Source organism: Pholcus phalangioides, unplaced genomic scaffold, assembly GCF_987345545.1.
Source record: "Pholcus phalangioides strain wild (caught in Gottingen) unplaced genomic scaffold, Ppha-v1.0 ptg000007l_1, whole genome shotgun sequence".
NCBI lineage: Eukaryota > Metazoa > Arthropoda > Arachnida > Araneae > Pholcidae > Pholcus > Pholcus phalangioides.
Window position 1 is genome coordinate 52,213,160 of NW_028301600.1, and position 22,627 is coordinate 52,235,786.

The 22,627-nt window shown below is 37.0% G+C and overlaps 1 protein-coding gene across 2 annotated transcripts in view; it reads right to left on the bottom strand.

Annotated features, from left to right (window-relative positions):
• Positions 1–22,627, bottom strand: part of LOC149085467 (rap1 GTPase-activating protein 1-like) — a 117,069-nt gene that overhangs the window by 34,558 nt on the left and 59,884 nt on the right. The window contains exon 3 of one of the 2 annotated variants that reach the window (XM_089233486.1): positions 20,854–20,940. In XM_089233486.1, the coding sequence (XP_089089612.1) occupies positions 20,854–20,940 (87 nt within the window). Of the gene's footprint in view, positions 1–14,002; positions 14,171–20,853; positions 20,941–22,627 lie in introns of those variants that run through there. The other variant, XM_089233487.1, reaches the window with a different exon arrangement.

Sequence of the window (22,627 nt, forward strand, 5' to 3'; positions counted from 1 at the left end):
CTATGAACATTTAATTTTGCATTTAAAAACATGGAATTTTGCAAATTTCGCAATTTTTTAAAGCAGGTTCTTCATTTCACTAATTGGAAATTTTAACATATAGGGTCTGGAAGAAAAATTGTATACTTAAAAACACAGAAGAAACTTCCTTAAAAAATTTATGGTACCTGGAGTTAGGGCATCTCTTAAAAAAAAACTATTGTAATTAGAAGTATGTTTCTATAAGGTGGGATAACATTATGTAAGTTCTTTTATATAAAAATTGAAAATACGCAACCAATAAGCAGATCCATGGGCTGACCATATTTGCTCGAGAAAAATACGTGAAATCGAAAATACGGGACATTGCGAATAATCGCACCAACTGTAAGAAAATTCGTTAACTCAAGTTTTATTATTGACAATGGCCCGTATTTTCTCGTATTTTGAAGCTCAATTTCACATATTTTTCTCGATCAAATGTGGTCAGCCGAAGCAAATGTAACCAGATTGCGTCGTTTTTGATGTTACATGAGTCCTGCTGAATTTTAGAAAATTTGCCCTTCTTTTCAGGTTTCCGGCATTATTTTTCTTTGGGGGATTTTCTTTTTTACTCTGAAACACGTTTCTTCATTGATATGAGTGTGTGTTGTTTACCACACATGTTTATACGCTTTGACCAATCGCCGTCGAAATTCCCAGAATACAAGAACCAAGTTGCCTCCAAGCAGGGCAGAATACGTCTCGGGACAGTCCCGGTTTTTCCCGTTTTTTACGCAAAGCCTACTTGAATTTTTATTCTTTATTGAAGTCAAAGATTGAAATTATTTTTAAACTCATAAATTATGATAATTACAACTATAAATAAGAATATTAATCTCCCACATTTGTCTTGAACTTTTTTTCTCGGGGAAATCATTTTAATCCACTGCAATTTGTAGTAATGCTTCATTTCCAGCCAAATTGTTTTTCCCGTAATTTCAGCAATATTTGGCAGCTTTGTTCAGTTTTGGTGACATTTTTTACAATAATTGGCGATGTCACGTATTTTCCCGTATTTCTCTTGAGGAAATATGGTCAGCCTAAGGCTGCGGAAACTTTCAGAAATACCAATGAACGTAATAAAACAAGGTTCTGTGCCAAAGAAAACCTTTCGCTTTGACCCAGGCAAAGCGATAAAACTGACCAGACGGTGGGATCAATTCATAAATAGCTAAGGGAGAAGGATTGCTATTTGCTTTTCTTTAGCGTCTCTTTTAATTAGGAAAAATTGTGTTGGTGGTTGTTTTTGTCGGTGAAGTAAATCGCTGTCTATTGTGGAATTTGGGAAAAGTGACATTAGCAAGCATACGCGCGCAAAGTGTCCTCCTTTCTGAGTTTTCGAATCTAGTAACCCTTGGCTTATTGGTTTGTTTTTTTCACGTTTTGTAAAAGATCTTTTATTAAACTTCTACAATGTAATCCCAGCCTTGGGCATTTTCCAACATTTCGTGGAGAGTGGAAATCAGACTAACGGGTCCTTCCCCCTATCTATAGCCTTTATCAAAGGTTAAAAGAGGCGTCTCGCTCGAGACTGACCGTATTTCTTCGAGAAAAATACGGGAAAATCACGATTCCAAATTCGAGAAAATACGGGACACAGCCAATTGCACGAAAAAAGTTGCTGAAGATGACCAAAGTTGTCAAAAACAAAAATTAAAGCAAACTTCGTTGAAAATGCGGGAAAACCGGGACATGTCATTTTTTCATCTCGCATGCTTGTTATATTATGCTTAAATTTACCATATTTCCTAGAAAAAATACGGGAAATTGGGATTCCAAATACGGGACATTGCTGAAAATGCCAAAATCAAACAAATACAGTCGAATCCCGTTATAACGAACTCCAAGAGACCGAAGAAATCACTTCGTTATAAAGGAATTTCCAATTTTTAACATGTGCAAAAAAATCGTAGCCGAATTTGATTCAAGGAGAAAAAATACTTATTTACGTTCTGATAATAAAATGAATGAAATTTAATTTTAAAAATAACACAAAGCAACTCAAATAAATTAAGCATTGGGGTTTTTTGCATAAGTTTTACTTAATTAACATTTTAGAGGCAAATAATCCGTAATTATTACTTTTTGTACACGTATTGTGGAAGCCAAGGAAACAACTAATCCTTTTAAAGTATACGGATGCTCAAACAAATGGTCTGGAAAGTTCTCTTGATCTGATATCGTATAGAGTTCCAAACTAGCTAAGGCTTCAGATGCAGTAGGTAGCAAAGCATACTCTAGCGCAGCGGTTCTCAGCCCTTTTTTTGACTCGCGGAGCCGTTTCTGGTATATAATTTCTGTGGTAGAGCCCTGTAGGTATATTTTTGATTTATCACTTTCGCTATTTCACCAGCTTTCCATTCATTCACATTTTTCATATCAACTGAATTTTCTTCCCCGCAAATTTGTTTTGCTACCACACCATAGTTTTTTTGAAACGATTCAATCAGCCGACACTTGCTTGAAAGTTATCGCATCCAACAGAGAGCGAGCTGGCGTGAATTCCAAAACCTTTTCTCCTATGAGTGGAGCGGTAACTGGCACACATTTCGGGAACGAATGTCCTGAAACCAGGTAAAGACAGCTGCATCCACATCTTGTAAATTCCAAAGTTAGATCTTTTTCCTAGGAGATCCTATAACTACTGTTTGAATTTGTAATTTCGTCCGATTTTTTCAAAAACATTGAAAGACTAGATGGGGATTGATTCTGTTGTTTTTCGGACACTTGTTTCCGAGTTCGTTATTCCGGAATTGCGCAATACATTGTTACTATGAAATTGATTGGAAAAGATTTAGTTGCAACGAGATTTTCGCTATAACGGTATTCGTTATAACGGGATCCGACTGTATTGTTGAAAATCACGGAAAAATCACAATGGCGAGAAAGGAAGCATTACTGCAAGTTGCAGTGGATTCGAATGACACTCCACGAATTAAAACCATCAAGACAAATATATGAAATCACACAATATTCTTATAGTTGTGATCATCGTAATATAATTTACTAGTTGAAAAATAACTTCAAGGATTTTTCAAGAAAGAATAAAAATCCAAGTAGGCTTCGTGCAAAAAACGGAGAAAAACCAGAACTATCCAGAGAAATACGGGATGTATGGTCACTTCAAATTATGGTGATCTTGAGAAAGTAGGGATAACGAATATGGAATTTCGTATGTGACCATACGTCCCGTATTTTCCGGAACAGTCCCGGTATTTTTTGTTTCTCTGGCCATCCCGGTTTTTCCCGTTTTTTACAAAAAGCCTACTTGAATTTTTATTTCTCATTGAAATCAAAGATCGAAATTGCTTTTCAACCCATCATACTATGGTAATTACAAATATAAATCACACATTTGTCTTAGTGAACGTTTTTTTTTCGTGGAATTCATTTTAATCCACTGCAATTTGCAGAACTGCTTCACTTCTCACCATTGTGATTTTTCCGTAATTTCAGCAATATTCGGGAACTTTGTGTTTTGGCGATGTCCCGTATTTAGAATCCTAATTTCCCCGCATTTCTCTCGAAGAAATATGGTCAGCCTAAATATTGATTATTTTCACTAAAAAAGATGTGAAAGGTAAGCGAATTTGCGAAAAAAAAATGTATTAAATTGCCAAAAACCGCAAATGACAAGAAATAAAGCAACATTGCAAATCACAATGAATCAAGATGAATTTTGTGAAAAATTTAAACGACATAGGGGCCGTTCAAGTATCACGTAAGCAAATTTGTAGCCATTTTTGACGCCCTCCCCTCCTTGTCAGCAAAATTTCGTCATCAGCTATGCCCCTCCGAATCCTAACTCATATTTTCATAAAGGGTGGTCGATGACGTAAGCATTATCCAAAACAACCCCCCCCCTTGTCATCAAAAGTCAGCAAATCGGGACACCCCCCCCATCGTTGATGTAATACTTGAATGACCCCCCATATAAGAAAAGCTTGTTCAATATTAAGGTGACCATACATCCTGGTTTTTCACGTATTTTCAACGAAGCCAACTTGATTTTTTCTTCATTTTATTCTTCATATGAACGGTTAAAATTATTTTCCCAACTCTGAAATTACATTACGATAATCACGACTACAAATGAGAATACAGAAAAACATCTTTTGCGGACACTGGCAGGACAAAAAATTCGTCCGTACAAGAAGTGACCGTCAATCAGGTCAAATGCATAATTTTATTATACAAGGGTAAATTATTATTTGGCCGTGAAAAAGGTAATCGCATCCGAGGGGTGTCCTTTAAGAGGGGTTTTACTGTATTTATCTCAAATATGTTTTTTTTTTGATTCACTGCAATTTGCAGCACTTCATTTCCCACGTTTAGCGACTTTTCTGTGATTTTAGCATGAGTTGGCAACTTTGCTTATTTTTGGCATCACTTTTGGCGATAATTGACAATGTCCCGTATTTTCCCCATTTCGAAGCCCAATATCCCGTCAATCCTCGAGTCAATATGGTCAGCTTAGTCAGAACCTCGCGCACACTACACAGGAAAAAAGACATTAAATAAATTTATTTTTGGGAAAAGTTGTGGAAGTTCGGTTAGAAAATTTGATATTCTCTCGTGGGCCGTTACCATAAGGACCCACCCGGCAAGGCCTCAAGCGCTCTATGCACAGGGGAACCTCGTCGTGATAATGAAATTTTATACAATGATTTTTTTAAAGATTAATAATATGAATTGGTAGGCAAGCATCTTCAGGCTAGGCAAGGCATAGGTGGACACAAGGGGAGAGCAAAGGAGGCGATCACCCCGTTCAGTGAAAAATTTGTATTATAGGCATAGGTGGAAGGGGGAATATTCTCGTCGCTTTCCTCCCCCCCCCCCCCCCCCCCCCGTGGAGTTTCCATAAGCTTCTGTTCTGAGGTAGGGGTAAAGTAATGTTGACGAGGGCCCCATTTACAATTTACATTCTAAAGAGCACACTCACGATTTCCCACATTTTTTTTAGCTCAAATGCTTGTTTCCCGCAGATCCTGCAGCAGGGCCCCGTCTGGGATCTTTGGTGGGCTCCGGTAAAGGGAATTAAGAGTGCAAGAAAACACAAAAAAAAAAATTTGTCCCTGGGCTGGATCCAATGCATGGACCCACCTGGTCAAGGCCGGGAGGGGGGGGGGGGCGGCTCAAGTGTAGAAAGTACCACGTGAAAATTAGATTTGGTTAAAATTTTCGAAAGTGAACATATCTCGTCAGGTTAGCCTCAGAAAAATCACTTTGCTAGGGGGGCCTAGGATGCTCTTAATAGGAGGGCCATGGTTTTTTTCACAGGTCTCTGTGGTGTAGATACTGTGTTTCTCAACCATCGGGCCGTGACATCAACCATACCGCATGATAATGGTCCATACGATAACAAATCTTGTTCACCAAGGTGTCTGTAATAATTAGCTATTTTTAATTAGTTAATTAATGCAGGCTAATGTTATTTAATTATATCATAAATAGTTTGTAATTAATATAGCAATCTATGTCTTAATTTTAATTAACCGGGCCGCGGTTTTATAAAGGAACCACTTTGGTCTGAACCAAAATTTCGGATATATAGTCTAATCCCGTTATAACGAACTCGAAGAGACCAGAGAAATCACTTCGTAATAATGAAATTTCGTTATAAATGAATTCCAGATCTTCACGTTATTCCTATGTAAACTTATCTTGGGGATGAGAAAAGTTTTCGTTAAAACGAGATTCACTATAGCGGTATTCGTTAAAACGAGAAACGACTGTATCATGATATATATATCAGTGTTCCTCAACATTTCTGAACCCAAGGACCAGTAAAATGTCTGAAACAAGTCGACGGACCACTTATGTCCCGTATTACGGAACATTTCTGTATTTTTAGTGGTTCTGAATTTCTTTTGTACATTTGTCCCATTTTGTCAATGATGTTTATTTAAATTACAATGTTCACTAAAATCATTGATAAACAGCGTTTTTATAACTTATAATTTTGGGTATAAATAAAAATATTCATCTCACATTGTCAAGTTAAACTTTTTTTTTTCCCTCAATTTTTCAGCAATTTTAACTAGAACTGGGGATTTTACTGACTTATCGAAACGGTTTTTAAAGACAATTGGCGACGTCCAGTATTTTACAGTAATCAGGTCATTTGAATGTTTTTTTCCGTCAAAGTTTTGTTTACTGCGATTTGTAGCAACCGTTCATTTCCCCACCCTTCATCCCTTTTTTCAGTAATTAGCAAATTTGTCGTAAATTGTATTTTTTGGCTGCAAACTAGTGATATCCCATCTTTAGGATCAAAATTTCCTGCTTTTTCCTTGACAAGGCATCATGAAACTAAGTATGAAGGCACAATTTTTATTTGTGAATCAATAATGGATATTACTATAATATTAATTAAAATAATTTTCCACCCAGTTAGAATTGAATTATCAAGTCTACCCGCGGACAACCTACGCCATCGCGTGGTCCGCGGACCATGGGTTCAGAAATGCCGATATATATCGATTGCTATACAGGGTGTTGCTTTGAAGTGGCGACAAACTCAGAGGGGTGGATATTAGGCATCAAGAGAAGCAAACATTTCCATTGAACATGGTATCGCAAACCACGTTCAGTAGGTGAAAATAGTAAAAATATGTAGACGTCGAGAGGACAGGGAAAGACATCGTCAGTACACCCGATATCTTTGACGCGTCCGATAATCATTAGTTACTCCGTCGCCGTCGGCTGTGCAATGACCTTCTCGCGGCCGCAACTTCGAACAACTCCTACAATCATTTCTTTTCGTCTACTTTCTGACACTGAACTGTGCTGCTCAGGCTGTATTGTAATCATGCAGTCAAGTTAATGGTTTTTGTGTACTCATTTTACTTTTTTTTGTACTTATTATTGTACACCACAGACTGTTGTAGTCATGCTGTCAAATAATTTTTTTCTTCTTCTATTATTGGCCTTTTTGTTCACCGACTAAACGTTGTGTGCGGTACCATGTTCTATGGCAATTTTTGTTCCTCTCGATGCCTAATATCATCCCTCTGAGTTTGTCGCTACGTCAAAGCAACGCCCTGTATATCAGTGGCTTTCAATCGGGGGGGGGGGGGGTGCACGGATAAAAATCTTGCAAAAGGGGAGCCACAGGTGCTGATAAGGGGGGACCATGAAAAAATTTGTAAAAAGAGTGACCAAAATATTTATTTTCAAACAAAATGCATAGAATATTTTTTGTTGTACTGCTAGAAAAATAAAAGGGAGAATGACACCATTTTTAAGGATGTTTGTTAACCTCTCCCACTGCCACATCATGCTGAGTCTAGCCAATATGGTCCTTAAGACTGGGTCTTAAATACAAATAAATGAAAAAATAATAATTTGAACCTTTGATTGGCTGGCTGGATATTTCGATGCCTATCATAGGGCCTGAATAGTTAAAAGATGAAATTTAGCACTTTAAGTATCAGAAATTGTGTTTCACGAAAACAAGCGTATAATTATTTTTTTGTGTTCTCATTCAATTTATCATATAAGCTCGCGTTACATCATAAGGTTTCGTTTGATCATTTTTGTCACACCACGGTCATTTTCTTCACACGAGGGGTAATTAGACAGGGACCTACAATTTATTGCCGATTCCGAACGGCACACACAGGCTTGTTTTTTTACACTCAACGAGAGGTTGGTGCGCTAACCCCTCGATGTGGGACTCCCTGCGGTAGCAATCTTTTCTGTGGTCACGTCGTCGTTTCTGTTGTACCCGTGCCAGAAAATTTTTCTGAAAAGGACGAACCGGGTATCGAACTCGCGACACCTCTAAACATCCTTTGGTACTTTAGGCGAGTATCTTATCGACCTGGACGACCGCACCCCCTTATAAGGTGTCGAGACGAATGATATATACAGAGTACATAGCAAACAGGGGGTATGACATTTTATTGGTGAACCGTTGATCCTAGAGGTATACTTCCAGTTAGGAAAAGTTTCCAAATAACGTAGTACTCAAGATATTCATAATTCGAGGGGGTTGTATAGTTATCAAAATAAAAATAAAAACATTTTATACACTCCCCCGTGTGTCCCAAAACCCAATTGGAGAGTTGTTATCCTGTGTTTCCCGATGCCAAAAAAATAAATAAAATAAAAATAAAATTCCGTGTTTCTAAAGTGCAATATTTATTAAAATATTTGAATTGGAACAACGGAGAAAATTTGGGGAAAAAACAGCATTAAATGCGGGTAAAACGGTATGGAATGTAGAGCTTGACAATATTCCGAGAACTCTATTCATCTCTATACTTATATGCGAAATGCTCTGCTACGCAAAACATGTATATCATTACATATGTGCGAAAAACTAGTTCAGCGACGCGTTTTCACAATCCGCGAAAATTGCGCGGATTTGATATTTGGAAATTATGTCCATAGATTCCAAAGATTTGGAGTTAGAGTGGAAGTGAAAATGTCAAATAATTAAAATTGTGCATCGCATAAATGAAATATGTTGACGTTGAAAGGTAGAGGGATGAATCGTGACCGAAGTCAAACGTCTCATAAATGTGTGTCATGTAACTAAGAGACTTGTAAATAGGGTCTCACTGAGTCGCAAATTCCCTTGCGAACAAATGGAATTTGGAGGCATTTACGCACAACCGGACCCCCCTCCTGGTCATTATTTTTTCCCTACCATTTCTTTCTTTCATTTCCTTCCTAAAGTTATAAAAAGAACTATTTTCACATCAAATTATTAAAGTTCAACTTGGCAAAAACGTAAATTTTTCTCTAAACATTTCATCTCACTTTTTATTACGTGTATATATTAATATATTATTACGTGTATAGACGGTTATGTGAAATATTATGTTGTGTTTGAGCCAACTCTTACGTTGCTTAGTTCGCCTGCGAGAGAGAGGCGACATTATGAAACAAAAAGCCACTTCGAGGTAGCTTGTCATCCAACACGAGACATCAGATTTTTCACGATGTAAATCTCAAATTTTAAATTTATTATGCATTTTTACTGTATTGTATTATATTGATTTTTTTTCATTATTTTCATAAATTAAAAATTAAATTCCAACATATTTATACTCCGAACAATATTCGAATTTACAACGGGAAAACGGGGGTAAGGGAGATGTTGGAAATTAATCATGGTCGCAAGGGGGAGTCATAGGAATGAGAAATGGTTGAAAGGGGGTTATGGGCAAAAAGAGGTTAAAAACCACTGCTGTATATCCACGAACCCTGGTTAATGCTATTTCAATAACGATGTCTTAAAGTGAATTTAATGAAATCTAGTTTCACATTTTCGTATATTCAGGGAATTTTTAGACCGAATATAAAATTAAATTGGAAAAAAAGTTGATTTTTTGTGATAGTAACACACCTCCATGCTGATATGATTTTGATTTAAATTAACTTCGATTATTTGATTTGCTCGACGTGTCACCGTGGTCTAAAAATCGTATAAAAGGGGTCCTACTGTATATAGTCATGCCAAAAATGTAATGATACAGGTACATCCAACGCTTACTGAAAAAAGGATGAAATATTAAATTTTTGGGATTCAGTCCTGCTTATTCTGATGCATCAATAGATCTAAACTAGATAAACTAATGATACAATTGCATGATCAGTCTGTGATTGAAATCAAGCTAGACCATATCTAGGGCTTAAGTGGGCCCTTCCCGAGTTTTAGTTAATTATACGTAGAAAGATTGACATACGAGACTCGGTTGTTATTCTGCCCCCGAGCTAACGGTGCGCTACTGAAACGGTAAACAAAATTTAAATTTGGTTTTTCATATAAATTTGACGTTTGAATGTTTTACGACTGGTTAAAAATTGATGCTTCCAAGCAAACTGTTTCCCCTCTCCCCCAACCATATAAAGAAAAATAAGATATCATAACAACTTGAATCTATCAAATAAAAATACGAGAATAAAATGTTTGGTCGAATACTGAAATGGAACCGGTTACTAAACCAGAATATAGCAAATTTCTATAAATAACGAAATGTATCATTGAAGAAAAGAGACCTTTTCTGGATATTATGCTGAAGTGAACTTAAAAACAGAAGTCATCTGGCCTTCACCGCGAATCGAACCCAGATCCTCTTGCAAACAAGGGTAAGTGCACTACGATGTACACGACTACTACTTCACCAAGCACCAACTCCGGACATATCGTTATATTGCAATTTACTGCCATTAATGAGATGGGTTGGAAATGAAGGCGCTGTTTATTGGTGATCGCCTCACACACAAGTTCGTTAGGAAAAATATCTTATCTATATCCTCTCGGGTTCGAGCACAGGACCGTGACTGTAGCCTTCACGGTGGTAGACGAGCATCTTACCACCACACCACTCCGACGTTGATATACACGACTGGAGACACGAACCTGCCTCCTTATTTCAAGCACTGTGGCATGAAGAGCTAAAGAGAGTGATTAGTAGCCTCCCTCAACTTCAGAAAATGTTTCCCCCCAGGTGGGACAGTAGAGAAAGTGAGGCGGGTTTTTCTCAGATCAACACATCAAGGAAATAGACTTTTTCTGGATATTAGTCCAAAATGAACTAGGGAAGAAAAGTCATCTGGTCTCCACCGCAAACCGAGCGCAGGTCCTCTTGCAAACCGGCAAGTGCGCTACCATATACACCACTGGAGACACTTTTACTTCATAAGGAAGTCAGGGTCCTATCATTTTGCCTCATTAGTTGGTAATATACTTCCAAATCCTTATTTTTATTCGATACATTGTGTATTGAATAGAATTTATTGATATAGGTACAGTAAAATCTTGACTATCCTCCCTAGTCTCTGGGTGCCATGACGCCACCAAATCATCGGAGCTTTAGCTAAACTTCGCTAAGTTTGTTGTCAATTTGACGATATTTACAGAGGAATGAGTTTTCATTTTTAGATAAGATAATGACTACTTACAGGCGAAAAATAACAATAAATGATAAGAACTGTTTACATAATTTTCATAATATTTATACTCTTGGACTTGCTTTTTCTATAATTAATTTTAAAATCGTACAGTACAGAATAAACATGTACATTTATATATAAAGTCCTGACCTGTACCACCAAGTCACAAAATGTGAATAGGAGTGGTTTTTGGTATTAAAATGGTGTTTTTGATGGTATGGTGGGGGTAGAAAGTTAGCATTTATAGAACCCTGGCCACCTATCGGCTCTTGTGTTATCCCGCCCGCCCTTCCACCAGATAGTCCGGATTCTACTGTATGTTACATAGAGTACATTACGGGGTTGGATTTCTTACGGAAGAAACCATTTCTTCCGAGACAGTGGCAGAAACTGAAAGAATGCGCACTAATTATTGTTAATTATAGTTAAAGTACACATAATCAATGCTTGTTATTTCCCCTCATTGGTTGTGAAATAATATCAAATATGTTTTAAAAACAATATTTTTTCAATATTTGATTATAAATATATCTACAAGATGTGCAATATTTAATTTTCCAATAAGGCACACATATTAAAACATTATTTCGATTGTCGCACAAAATGTTAATCTGAGTATGGAAAATATTTTACAATTTAAAGTATAATTAATACATGGTTGTGTAGAAAATAATTGTATTTCATAAATATTTTATGGTAAAAACGCGTTAAGAACTTGAAAAAGCTAATCCTTTTCTTTCTCCACGAGTTAGTTTCATATATGTTCAGCACATTTTTCTAATTACATGGCAATATTTAACTATAAGGAGTATTATGTCACATGTAACAAAAGTGTAAAAGTATTTTAGGAATTACATAGGACTGGTGTATGGTAGACAGACGTTCCCTATGCAATAAGACCAAAGCTGCTGGGAGACGTCAGATATAACAGCCAATTGAAATGCTTAGAAACATTTTTAATCGTAATGTTTTTCATCATTGCGAGTGACTACCTCCATGAAATGGATAGGACATAACTAGAAATTTTATAAATTGCATAAACAGTTCAAAGATTTGATGTAGAAACTATAACCCATTTCTATAGCACTCGATATATCAGCTACAGAGAGATTGTGCAAACAGTGCTGATTCTTGTCGGAAATGAATGGGGCTTTTTACAAAATGCTGACTTGATGCCTTATTTCTAAGTCAAAGTTAAGATATGAAGAGACCATTCTTCTCTCCCCATCATTTGTTCGCATGTCTTATCGATTCTGAATATTAGGGTGAAAGAATAGATTCTCATCAAGAACTGTGGCAAAGTATAGTAACTTGTAATTTTTTTTAACTGCAAGTGCAAAACTTATTTCAGTCATACCGTTCAAAGTACCCTTAGTATAGTAATATGAGGAAGAATGTTTAAATATCTGAAATTTTCAAAAAGCTGTGATTGTGTTGAAATGCTTCTTTTTTCTATAAATTCAGCAGGTTTAAAAAGTATTTTATATGTATATTTTTGGACTTATACCCACTCAGCTTTAGAACAACCTAATGACTGGCTTAACAAAAAAGGTTTTGTTACACTATGTTGCACTGAACTGATAAAAGTGAATTTTAAAATTGTAGCATCTCTTGTCAATAAATATAATTGGAAGTTTAATAAGACTAAAAAATATAAATCCATAAATAAAGGACTTTTTACTTAAATACACAACTAATAAAACCTTTCAAAATAGAGATACTATATTAACATTGCAGTTGATAAAATTATCTTGTAACAGCAGTAAATCAAGCTTATGATTGCATGAGTATGGAATAAAGCAATTTTTTACATAAAGATTAGTTTCATTTCTTGCGCACTCAGAAGAAATCTATTTCTTCTTGCTTTTTTCCCCCATGGTTTTTTGCAGTTTTTCCAATTTGGAAGAAGCTTCCTAACCCTGGCAATAATATACCTGAAGAACTTTAGATACGTCAATCGAAATGTTTTCAAGCAGTCCAAGTTCTGCAGGACTCGAAAGAATTTTCTTGTCTTTTATATTCATTCATTCTAAGCTGAGAAATTGATTATAGCATACAACTGCTAAAAAAAAACTTTTTTTTTTGTTCTGTTTTTCAATGTTGCACTACAGTGAGGAAAATAAGGATTTTGATAATTTCTGATATTGTAATTATTATTTATTATAATCCGTTTGATAATGATCTTTAAAAATAAGATGAAATTTTTCATTTCCCAATAGTACGAAAGAGATCGGTGTCATTTAATAAATGAATAATGCTTAGTTGTTTTGTTACTTAAAAAAATTAAAAATAATTTTGTCAATTAGATGGAAATTGGTTGAATGGATTTTAAAGTTCTATAATGAAATTTTTCCAGGTGTAATGAAAACCCTCAGCTAGATATGTGACCTTGGTCAAATGACGGCACAATTTTTATAATTCATTTTACAAGTGCATAGCTAAGTTAATTAAATTGTTATAGGCTTAATTCAAATTTATTAGAGGTGTTAAAATATATTCACCATATCTTACATTGTGGTGCAAATTATGAATACGGAAGGCAGACTGGTTTGTTCCGCTTGGAAGAAGCAGGGTCGGCAGTTTTTCCAAGTGGAAGAAACTGACCAAGTGACGCAGTTATTAATTTGCATACATAAATGAAATTAGTGAAATTAAATTTACTTAATGTCAAAAAATATACATTTGCTACATCTAAAGCATAAATTCCAACTTGATAAATTATTCAAAGAAAACTAGTTTCTTCCGGCGAACGGAAAAACTCACCAACCCTGGTACATTATGAATAAAGTAGTATGAATCGAGCAAAAAGCAACAAAAAACATCAATCGTATGCATGACAGAAACCGAAACGACGCCGAAGATAATTAGAAAGCACATATAATGTTTTATGTTTGTGGCACCTTGCCTTTGGGAGTGAGATTAGAATTTAAAAATTCCTTGGTGGCATCCTCAAGTGCCGCCGTAGTGGCTGGGAATCAGTCTTGTAATTACTTTCAACAATTTTTTTGTCAAAATATCTCTGACGGATCTCTAAGCACAGTTTGAGAATCATTGCATTAGAAATTTAGCTCACCGCATTCCGGTGTGTTCTTTCATTTTTCCGTCGTCTTCCAAAACGGTAACAGCAATTCAACCAGCTGAAGAACCCGGTAGCCCTAACATGAGGGCGTAATTTAGATATCTTCGGGCCCATGACAGAAGCATGATGGGTTCTAACAGTGCATCCAAATCAGCAAAATTTGTTGATAAGACTTAGGGAAATGGCACAGGAAAAAAGATTGGTATCTATAGCCTTGCAGTAACACGTGTTTATGTTGCTTAGGAGTGAGGTGGGAAAGACACGGGCTTCATATTGAAATGGAAAGATAGCATATCTCTGACCACTCAAAGTACGTTTCGAAAGCAAACCGAGGAGAAAAAAATGATTGCGGTGAAAAAAAAAAGGTAATATAAAATATAAGGGAAACGAAAGCGGTATATTTACACAACGGATGTAAGAGTGCCGCAACGGATGCGTAGGCAGCGCATCCTTCAGATCATTTCAGAGACACATACATCAACTGAAAACATATTGATTCATATAGTCTCAACCTAAAAAAAATATCTACAGATACCGTGTGGTCAGGAAATAGGTGTTTGCTTAGCGAGAATCACCGATTCTCAAATGAACGCAGTGCATGTTACACTTATTTAAGGAAAACATTCTGTACTGCAGAATGTTGTCAAAGTATTCATATCCAAAAGCTCTTTAGGAATATCTACACCAATGGACCTAAGCAATATCCGACTTTTTTGATTGTATCATGTCTATACAGAGTCTTATTTACAGAGAGCTATAAGCGGGCTATGTATCAGAGTGGCGGCAAATTCAAGGAATGATTGGTCAAGGAAATTTGATTTGTGGCGATTTCAATTTAGCAGATATAAATTGGCTCGATTCAGAATTTCTAAAATGTATGTACAAATCATAATTTAATATTGAACTACTAAAGTTCATCCAGTTTAATGACCTTGTTTAGTGCAATAATGTTACAAACAGTTTGGATAGCATACTCGATTTGATTCTTGTTAATCTCAACGTTTTTTTTTATCGAAATCTCAAGAGATTATTTCCCGCTGATCATTGAAGATGATCATCCATGTCTTTTAATTACTATAAATAAATTTGTTGTGTATAAGCATAGGTTTAGTAATAATGATGTTGCTAGTTATGATTTTTCAAAAGCTGATTTTTATTCTCTTTACCAGCATTTTTATGATTTTAATTGGAATATTTTAAATATGTATGACAATGTCGATGAAGTTGTCAGTATTTTTTATCGATATATTTTTATGATTTTTGATGTGTACCTAAGCGAATCTCTATTGTAAGGAAATTTCCACCACGGTTTAGTAAATCCACGATTTTCAAAATCAAACAAAGTGAAATTTTGCCGTAGATATTTGAAATATAAGAAAAGCGTTAATCTTATGCAATACCAGTCTTATAGAAATAGAATTAAATGTGAAGTAAAGAATGACTACAATCAATATATCAGAAACATCGAAGCGTCACTCAAAAAAAAATCCAGAACGTTTTTTGGTCATTTTGTAACATTAAAAATAAGAAAAAAACCCAATGTATGAAGTATCAAAACAATATTTTATCCACTGATTCTGATATTGCTGATTCATTCGCAGAATATTTTGGATCGATTTTTTCCACCAATAATCTTGATAACGTCAATCTCAGATCATCAATTTGATGTTCAAATGATAATTACAGTGAGCGTGAATAACATTACGGCTGATAAAATTAAGAAATGTATCAAGGAACTCAAGAATACAAATTCTTTAGGTCTTGATGGGATTCCTGTTTACATTGTTAAAGCTTGTGTTGATCTTTTTGTGTATCCATTATTGATAATTTTTAACCTGTCTATAAAGTCCACTTCTTGAATGGGAAAAAATCCTCAAAATAATTCCAATCTATAAGAAAGGGGATAAGGCCTGTCTAACGAACTATAGACCGGTGGCAATTATTTCTTGTTTTTCAAAAATTTTTGAATCCGTTATGCATGCAAGAATATATCCGCAAATTAATAAGCTCATAGTCAATCAACATGGGTTCATGTCCAAAATATCTACTGTGACCAATTTGATGAATCTTAAAGTCAGCATAATTGAAGCAATTAATAGAGATAGCAAAATCAGTATAGATGACATGCCATTGGGTAAGGCATTCGATAAAATTCAGCATACTACTTTATTAGAAAAATTAAGAACATTTGGTTTTAATTGTTATCTTGTGGTTTGGTTCAGTAGCTATTTCCAAGGCAGAATTTGCAATGTATTGTATTGTTCTGCAGTAAGCAAAAGTGTTAATGTAACATCTGGGGTCCCTCAGGGATCGCTTCTTGGATCATTATGTTTTTTAATTTTCATCAATGACCTTGCTGAAATCTTTGAAAAGTGTGTAATGTTGGCTGATGATTTAAAAATTTTCAGAATTATTGACAATGTACACTGGTGTAAGAAATTGAGAATTTGCAGACTTGACCGATTATCTCTAGAACTACTGTACCGATTTTAATGAAACTTGATATGTACATACATTGATACAATACAAAACAAATAAATATTCAATACTTGTAATACACACCCATGATCCTGCGTAACGCTCGTTGGAGTCGGAAGGTATGAAATAGCGGTTGCAGAATAAACAAAAAAAAATGGGTTAATAGATGGGTTAATAGGGGGTATGGTCCCCTCTTACAGATATACAGGTCTCGCAGCGTAATTTCATACTTGAAATAAGGCAGTTTATCATTTCCTGCGGCAATTGGTCCCACACGTTCAGCAACGCTGTTTTCATTCCCTGGATGGTTCCCGGAGGGGGGTTGCGAGTTGCAATTGCCCTCCCCAGAGCGTCCCAGACAGGCTCTATAGGGTTAAGGTCTGGAGATCTGGCTGGCCAATCCATCCGGCGAATATCCTCACTCTCTAGAAAATCGTCGAGCAGAAGAGCTCTATGTGGCCTCGCGTTATCGTCCATTAAAATGAACTCAGGGCCAACTGCACCCCTGAAAAGGCGAACATAGGGCTCCAAGACCTCATCCCTATACCTCACACCAGTCACAGTGCCTCTTTCAAAGACATGGAGAGGTGTGCGGTCATCCAACATGATGCCTGCCCAGACCATTAAACCTCCTCCGCCATAATGGTCGATTTCGCGGACATTGGAGGGTAGGTAGCGGGTCCCTGGTTCTCTCCATATGAACGTACGGCGAGAATCGGTGCTTAGGCTGAACCGGGACTCATCAGTGAAGAGAACGGTCGCCCATTGATCCATACTCCAATCTCTATGCTCTCTGCACCATGATAAACGGATTCTCCTGTCCGTAGAAGTGAGCGGGACGCAAACAGCAGGTCTTCTTGCAAACAACCCTCTCATGAAGTCTTTTGGAAACAGTCACCCTTGATACACGGGTTCCTGTGACTGCATACAAGTCACGAGAGAGCTGAGAAGCTGTAGCACTCCTGTTACGCCTCGCTATAATCGACACATGGTGATCTTCTCTTGCCGTCGTGGCTCTTGGACGACCTTGCCCAGGCTTTCTCTCGATGGATCCGGTATCCTGGAACTGTTTCCATAAGTTACACACGACGCTGGGCATTAAATTGAACTCTCTACAAATCTGGACTTGAGATTGGCCTGCTTCTAGCCTCCCCACAATTCGCCACCTCATTCCATCATCTAAACGTTGGTGGTTACTCATTTTTACTGTTACAATTTGAAATTAACCGATTGCTGCAAAATAACACCAAGAAATTCGCCGAGGTGTGATAGTGAACGAAATGAGTCTTAACTTACGCGCGCTTATAAAGCCTGTTTCTCTACTGGCTCCGCCTACACACACGTGTACGCTTACGTATTTGACGTACAAGATTTGCATTTTTGTCTAGAAGCAGTGGTTTTACATTCAGTTCAGTTCTTTTCATGAAATTCGATAAAATATGCAAATTCTCTTAATTTATTTCACCAGTGTAGAATCGTGCAATAGACTACAACAAGATTTAAGTCTTCTATCCCAATGGTGTGATCGAAATAATTTGTATCTGAATATTGATGTGTTTTGTAATCACTTATGGTCGCAAAGTTTCACCTATAATTCATTCAAATACAAATACAACACCACAACAGGCAAAATGCCCAGTGAGGTGGCTGAGAAAAAGATGCCCATAACAAATATGGATGTCATATATTTCAAAAATAAAGCACCCCAATTAAAAATGTAATTAGAAACATTGTTTATAATAAGATAAAATTGTTATAAGATAAAATATTATACAATGCCCATAAAGAATACTTATGGTTGTCTTATTCTAAGTATGAATAGCTTCTCGATTTACCCCAATTTATACCGTGTGTGTGTAAATAATATTCTTTTGTCAAGAACTGACTCGACGACTGATCTTGGTGTCCTATATTCTTCGGATTTTACTTTCTCAAAACACATTAATGATATTGTGTTTGGATCTTATACAAAAAATGAGCTACATTATGAGAATTACCAAAGATTTTAAAGATACTAAAGTTTTAACTGTGCTCTTTAACTCTTTTATTCGATCTAAACTTGAATATGCTTGCATTATTTGGAACCCAGTTCATGATTACCAAATAAAATTATGGAGTCAGTACAATAGATTTTTTAAACATTTGTTTTTCAAAAAGTTCGGTGTTAATCATGATATTCTTACTGGTACATTTTTACGCTCGTTATTTCATGCTGTTGGTCTAAGTGATCGTAGAGATTTTTTTTTTTGGATATAATTTTTCCATAATAAGATTGATTTGTATGCAAATATTACAGGAAGTTAATATTAATGTTCCAATGTACCGAACGAGATCTTATAATTTATTCGCAATTAAGAGATACAGAATAAATTTATGTAATTTTGATCCTATTTATAGATTCAGCCAGCTATATAATTGTCGAACAGGGAATCTAGATATTTTTGATTCCCCTTTAATGAATTTTAGATATTACATTTTTAAGACTACCGGGGCGTAGACTCCTGTTTATTTTTTATTCACGTAATTCATGCATTTTCAGCTTTATTTGTTACTATTTATTGTCTGACGCAAATGTGTTCATTTTTTCCCCCTCTCCAACTGTAACTGGATTTTTCTGTCGTTGGAATGATAAATAAAGAATGCGAGAAAGGGCGGCGAAATCAAATACGCTTCTGCCTGTAGAGTGAGGAGCCAGGTCAGTAAATGACCTAAAGAGTGCGCAAGCAGGTGAGCGACCACAAGAGTAACGTAGAGAGAGAATGGAATTGCATGGGAATGACCAAAAAGAGTGATCCAGTGAGCGAGTGACGAAAAGATTGATCTAGAGGATTTGAAAGCATGTGAACGATCAACAAACATGGAGACAGAGGCATATTTACGAGGAGGGGGGCTATATCCGAAGATGTCACTCGAAGATCCAATACTAAGGTTTCAACAGCTGCCTGATGCGAAGGTAAATCCAGGAAAGAAAATTCAACCGCGTTTGCGGGGAATCGAACCCACGTCCTCTCACTTACTAGGTGAGCGCACTACGCTTCAGAGGCAACGAATCCTCTCTCCTTAGAACTCGTGTGCACTGAACGGGACTTTACATGAACAGCCAGACCTAACGAGAGGAAGTGGGTTCGATTCCCCGCAAAGGCAGTTGAATTTTCTTTCCTGGATTTCTCTTCGTATCAGCCAGCTGCCGAAATCTTCGGAGTGGGGGCTATAGTTTAGGGTGGCAAATTTGAGTTATCCGTAGTCTAGAATGGGTAAAAGGGCGGAAAAGGTTTAAAAAAAAACCCATAAATCTGCCTCTGTATCCATATCATGAAAATCTGGAAATAGTAAACCAAATTCGAGCTGGTTTTCCAAAACAAACTCGATGCAATGCGAGCAAATCACGTAGTCTGTACAACATTCATTAAATTTCCTAAACACTGACCACATGGAAAAAAAGAAATGGAATGGAAAAATTGCCCTATAAGATGTTTATTTCGCAATTAAAATGTCACATTGTTCGAGTATTACTAACATTAATTATGACTGGAAAATATCCCTTTTTCTACTACGTTTTTCTTTCTCTCTGATACCGAGATTTACTTAAATTATTTTTTTGGAGATAAGATGTTCTCTTATTCTCAGTTATACTGCGCAAACAAACTTCAATTTCGTTTTTTATTTGATTTGGACAAAGGAGAACGACCATAATTTAATGGGAAAACACGGTGAAGTTACTTATTAGATAGTATTTTTCTTCAAGCAAATGCATGGATTACATGTAAGCTACATCGAGTATATGTAGAAACAAAACCAGAAACGACTGCGTATAGCGTGGAGAATTCCCTTGACAGAGAGGAAAAATACCAACATTGGAGAAATAAAGACACTTTTTAGCTTTTATAGTATGAAAAAGTGATTCTTGTACTTGAAGTTATATCACCGAAATGGACCACAGCAGCACCCGTTCAATTAAACTGCAGGTATGGTCATCGCATTTGCTTTTGGATTTCTGCCGGATATACAGTAGTTATCAATTGGTTATTGTTATCACCGAGTCTCGATGTGATCACATTAAGCGGCGTGCACTGTATAAACTTCTGGGCACAGACATGCAGTGACATGTTTTCCTCCTCTATGGGACATTGAAAAGAAAAACATCGGATTACTGGACGGGCTTTATTAGCGCAAGGCTGGATAATCGAGAGTCTACTATATAACCAATTCGAACAGTGCAAATTTTTACAGAAAGCAGATTCAACAGATGTAACTTTAAGCAGATGACGATTGTTAAGCGGGCTATTGCGACGAGATCTTTCAATCGGGTACAAAATTATGCCATCGTGGAACCATGCGTGCAGGTCAGGTAAGCAAAATACAATTACCTGTAATGACGACGGAAGTAGGCAACGTTGGTCATCAAGCCTGCTATTTTGCAGTTTCTCCAGCAGTTCAAACAAATCCTGAGCCCCCTGTAACGAAGGAAACAAAATCAGATGAAATACAACACGAAATGACTGAGGGAAAGACATTAATCTGCACCAGAATTCAAATAAGTGTTTACTTATCTGTTATTCAAAGAATAAAAACTTATCACGATTATTCCTTTCTCCTCTCCTACGATTTTATTCTTCCAGAAGACGGAAAGCGTATAAAGCCATACGTCACGGAAAATCGTTGTTCTAGGTCAGCTTAAAACTAAGAGGGAGATAACAGGGCCGTCTTAAGAGCATCATGGGCCCCCGGGCCAAGTGATTTTTCTGAGGCCCTACCTGGCAAATTCTCGAAAATTTGAACAGGTTCTCATTTTTGTGAGGCCCCTGTTCTCTTGAGGCCCGGGTGGGCCCATGCGTTAAGACGGCACTGGGAGATAAAAATATATATTCAGAAGTGGCAGGAATTTATTTTTTATATCATATTCAGGGCCTGAATTACACTCATGTCCATAAATTGAGGATAATGCCAGCTCCGGAAAATAAAGGTTCAGAAACAAAACAAACGTTACTTATTCATAAAGCCCATTTATTAAACAAAAGACAAAGAACAAAAACGATGGTGTATGTATGATACCATTCAGAAAAACTACGATTTTTGCTCCCTGGAGCAATTGCAAAAAATATCTCCTTTACAAAAACTTTCTATTACATGGTTGGTATGATGGTTAATACATTGCATGTCTCCCATGCGATGAAATACAGTCCGTGCAACGCCTAGGCATGCTGAGTATCAAATTATCGATCTGATCTTGGGGAAGATCACTCCATTCAGCAAGCAATGCTCTCCGAAGTTCCGGTACACATGTAGGAGGTGGTTGACGGGCTGCAACTCGTCGGCCAAGCATGTCCCACACATGCTCTATCGGATTCGAGTCAGGTGAGAATGCTGGCCATTCCATACGGGTTATATCCTCAGATTCAAGGCATTCGTTTACGATGTTTGCTCGGTGAGGACGGGCGTTGTCATCCATAAACACAAATTCTGCGCTCATGGCACCCCCTAAACAAACGTACATGTTGTTCCAGAATGATGTTACGATAAATTTGGGCTTTCATGGTTCCGGTTTGAACAGGCAGATCTGTTCTGGAACCCAGTATAATTCCACCCCAAACGAGCAATGCTGCACCACCGTAACGGTGTCGTTCAATGATGTTGCCTTGGTGGTAACGGGTACCTGGCGTTCTCCATATGAAAGTTCAACGTGAATCAGACTGCAAGCTAAACCTGGACTCGTCGGAAAACATCACACAAGCCCACTGTGACGATGTCCACGTTGCATGTTCTCTCCCCCAGGCTAATCGTTGCCGACAGTGAGTTGCCGTGAGCGGAACACATCTGACAGGCCTGCGAGCATATAGACCAATATCTCCCAAACGTCTGTACACGGTTTGCCTTGAAACTGTGGTACCCGTGGCTGCAGAAAGCTGACGAGACAGGTCGGATGCTGTGCTCCGTCTGCTTCTTTTGGCAGTTACTGCCAAATACCGGTCTTCATTCGGCGTTGTAACTCGGGGGCGACCTGTACTGTAACGTCTACTGACATTTCCGTTATCATGGAATCGTTGCCAAAGCCTAGAGATGACACTTTGGGCAATTCCAAGTTCCTCGGATACTTCCATCTGAGTACGTCCACATTCTAGGCGGCCGATAATTCTACCACGT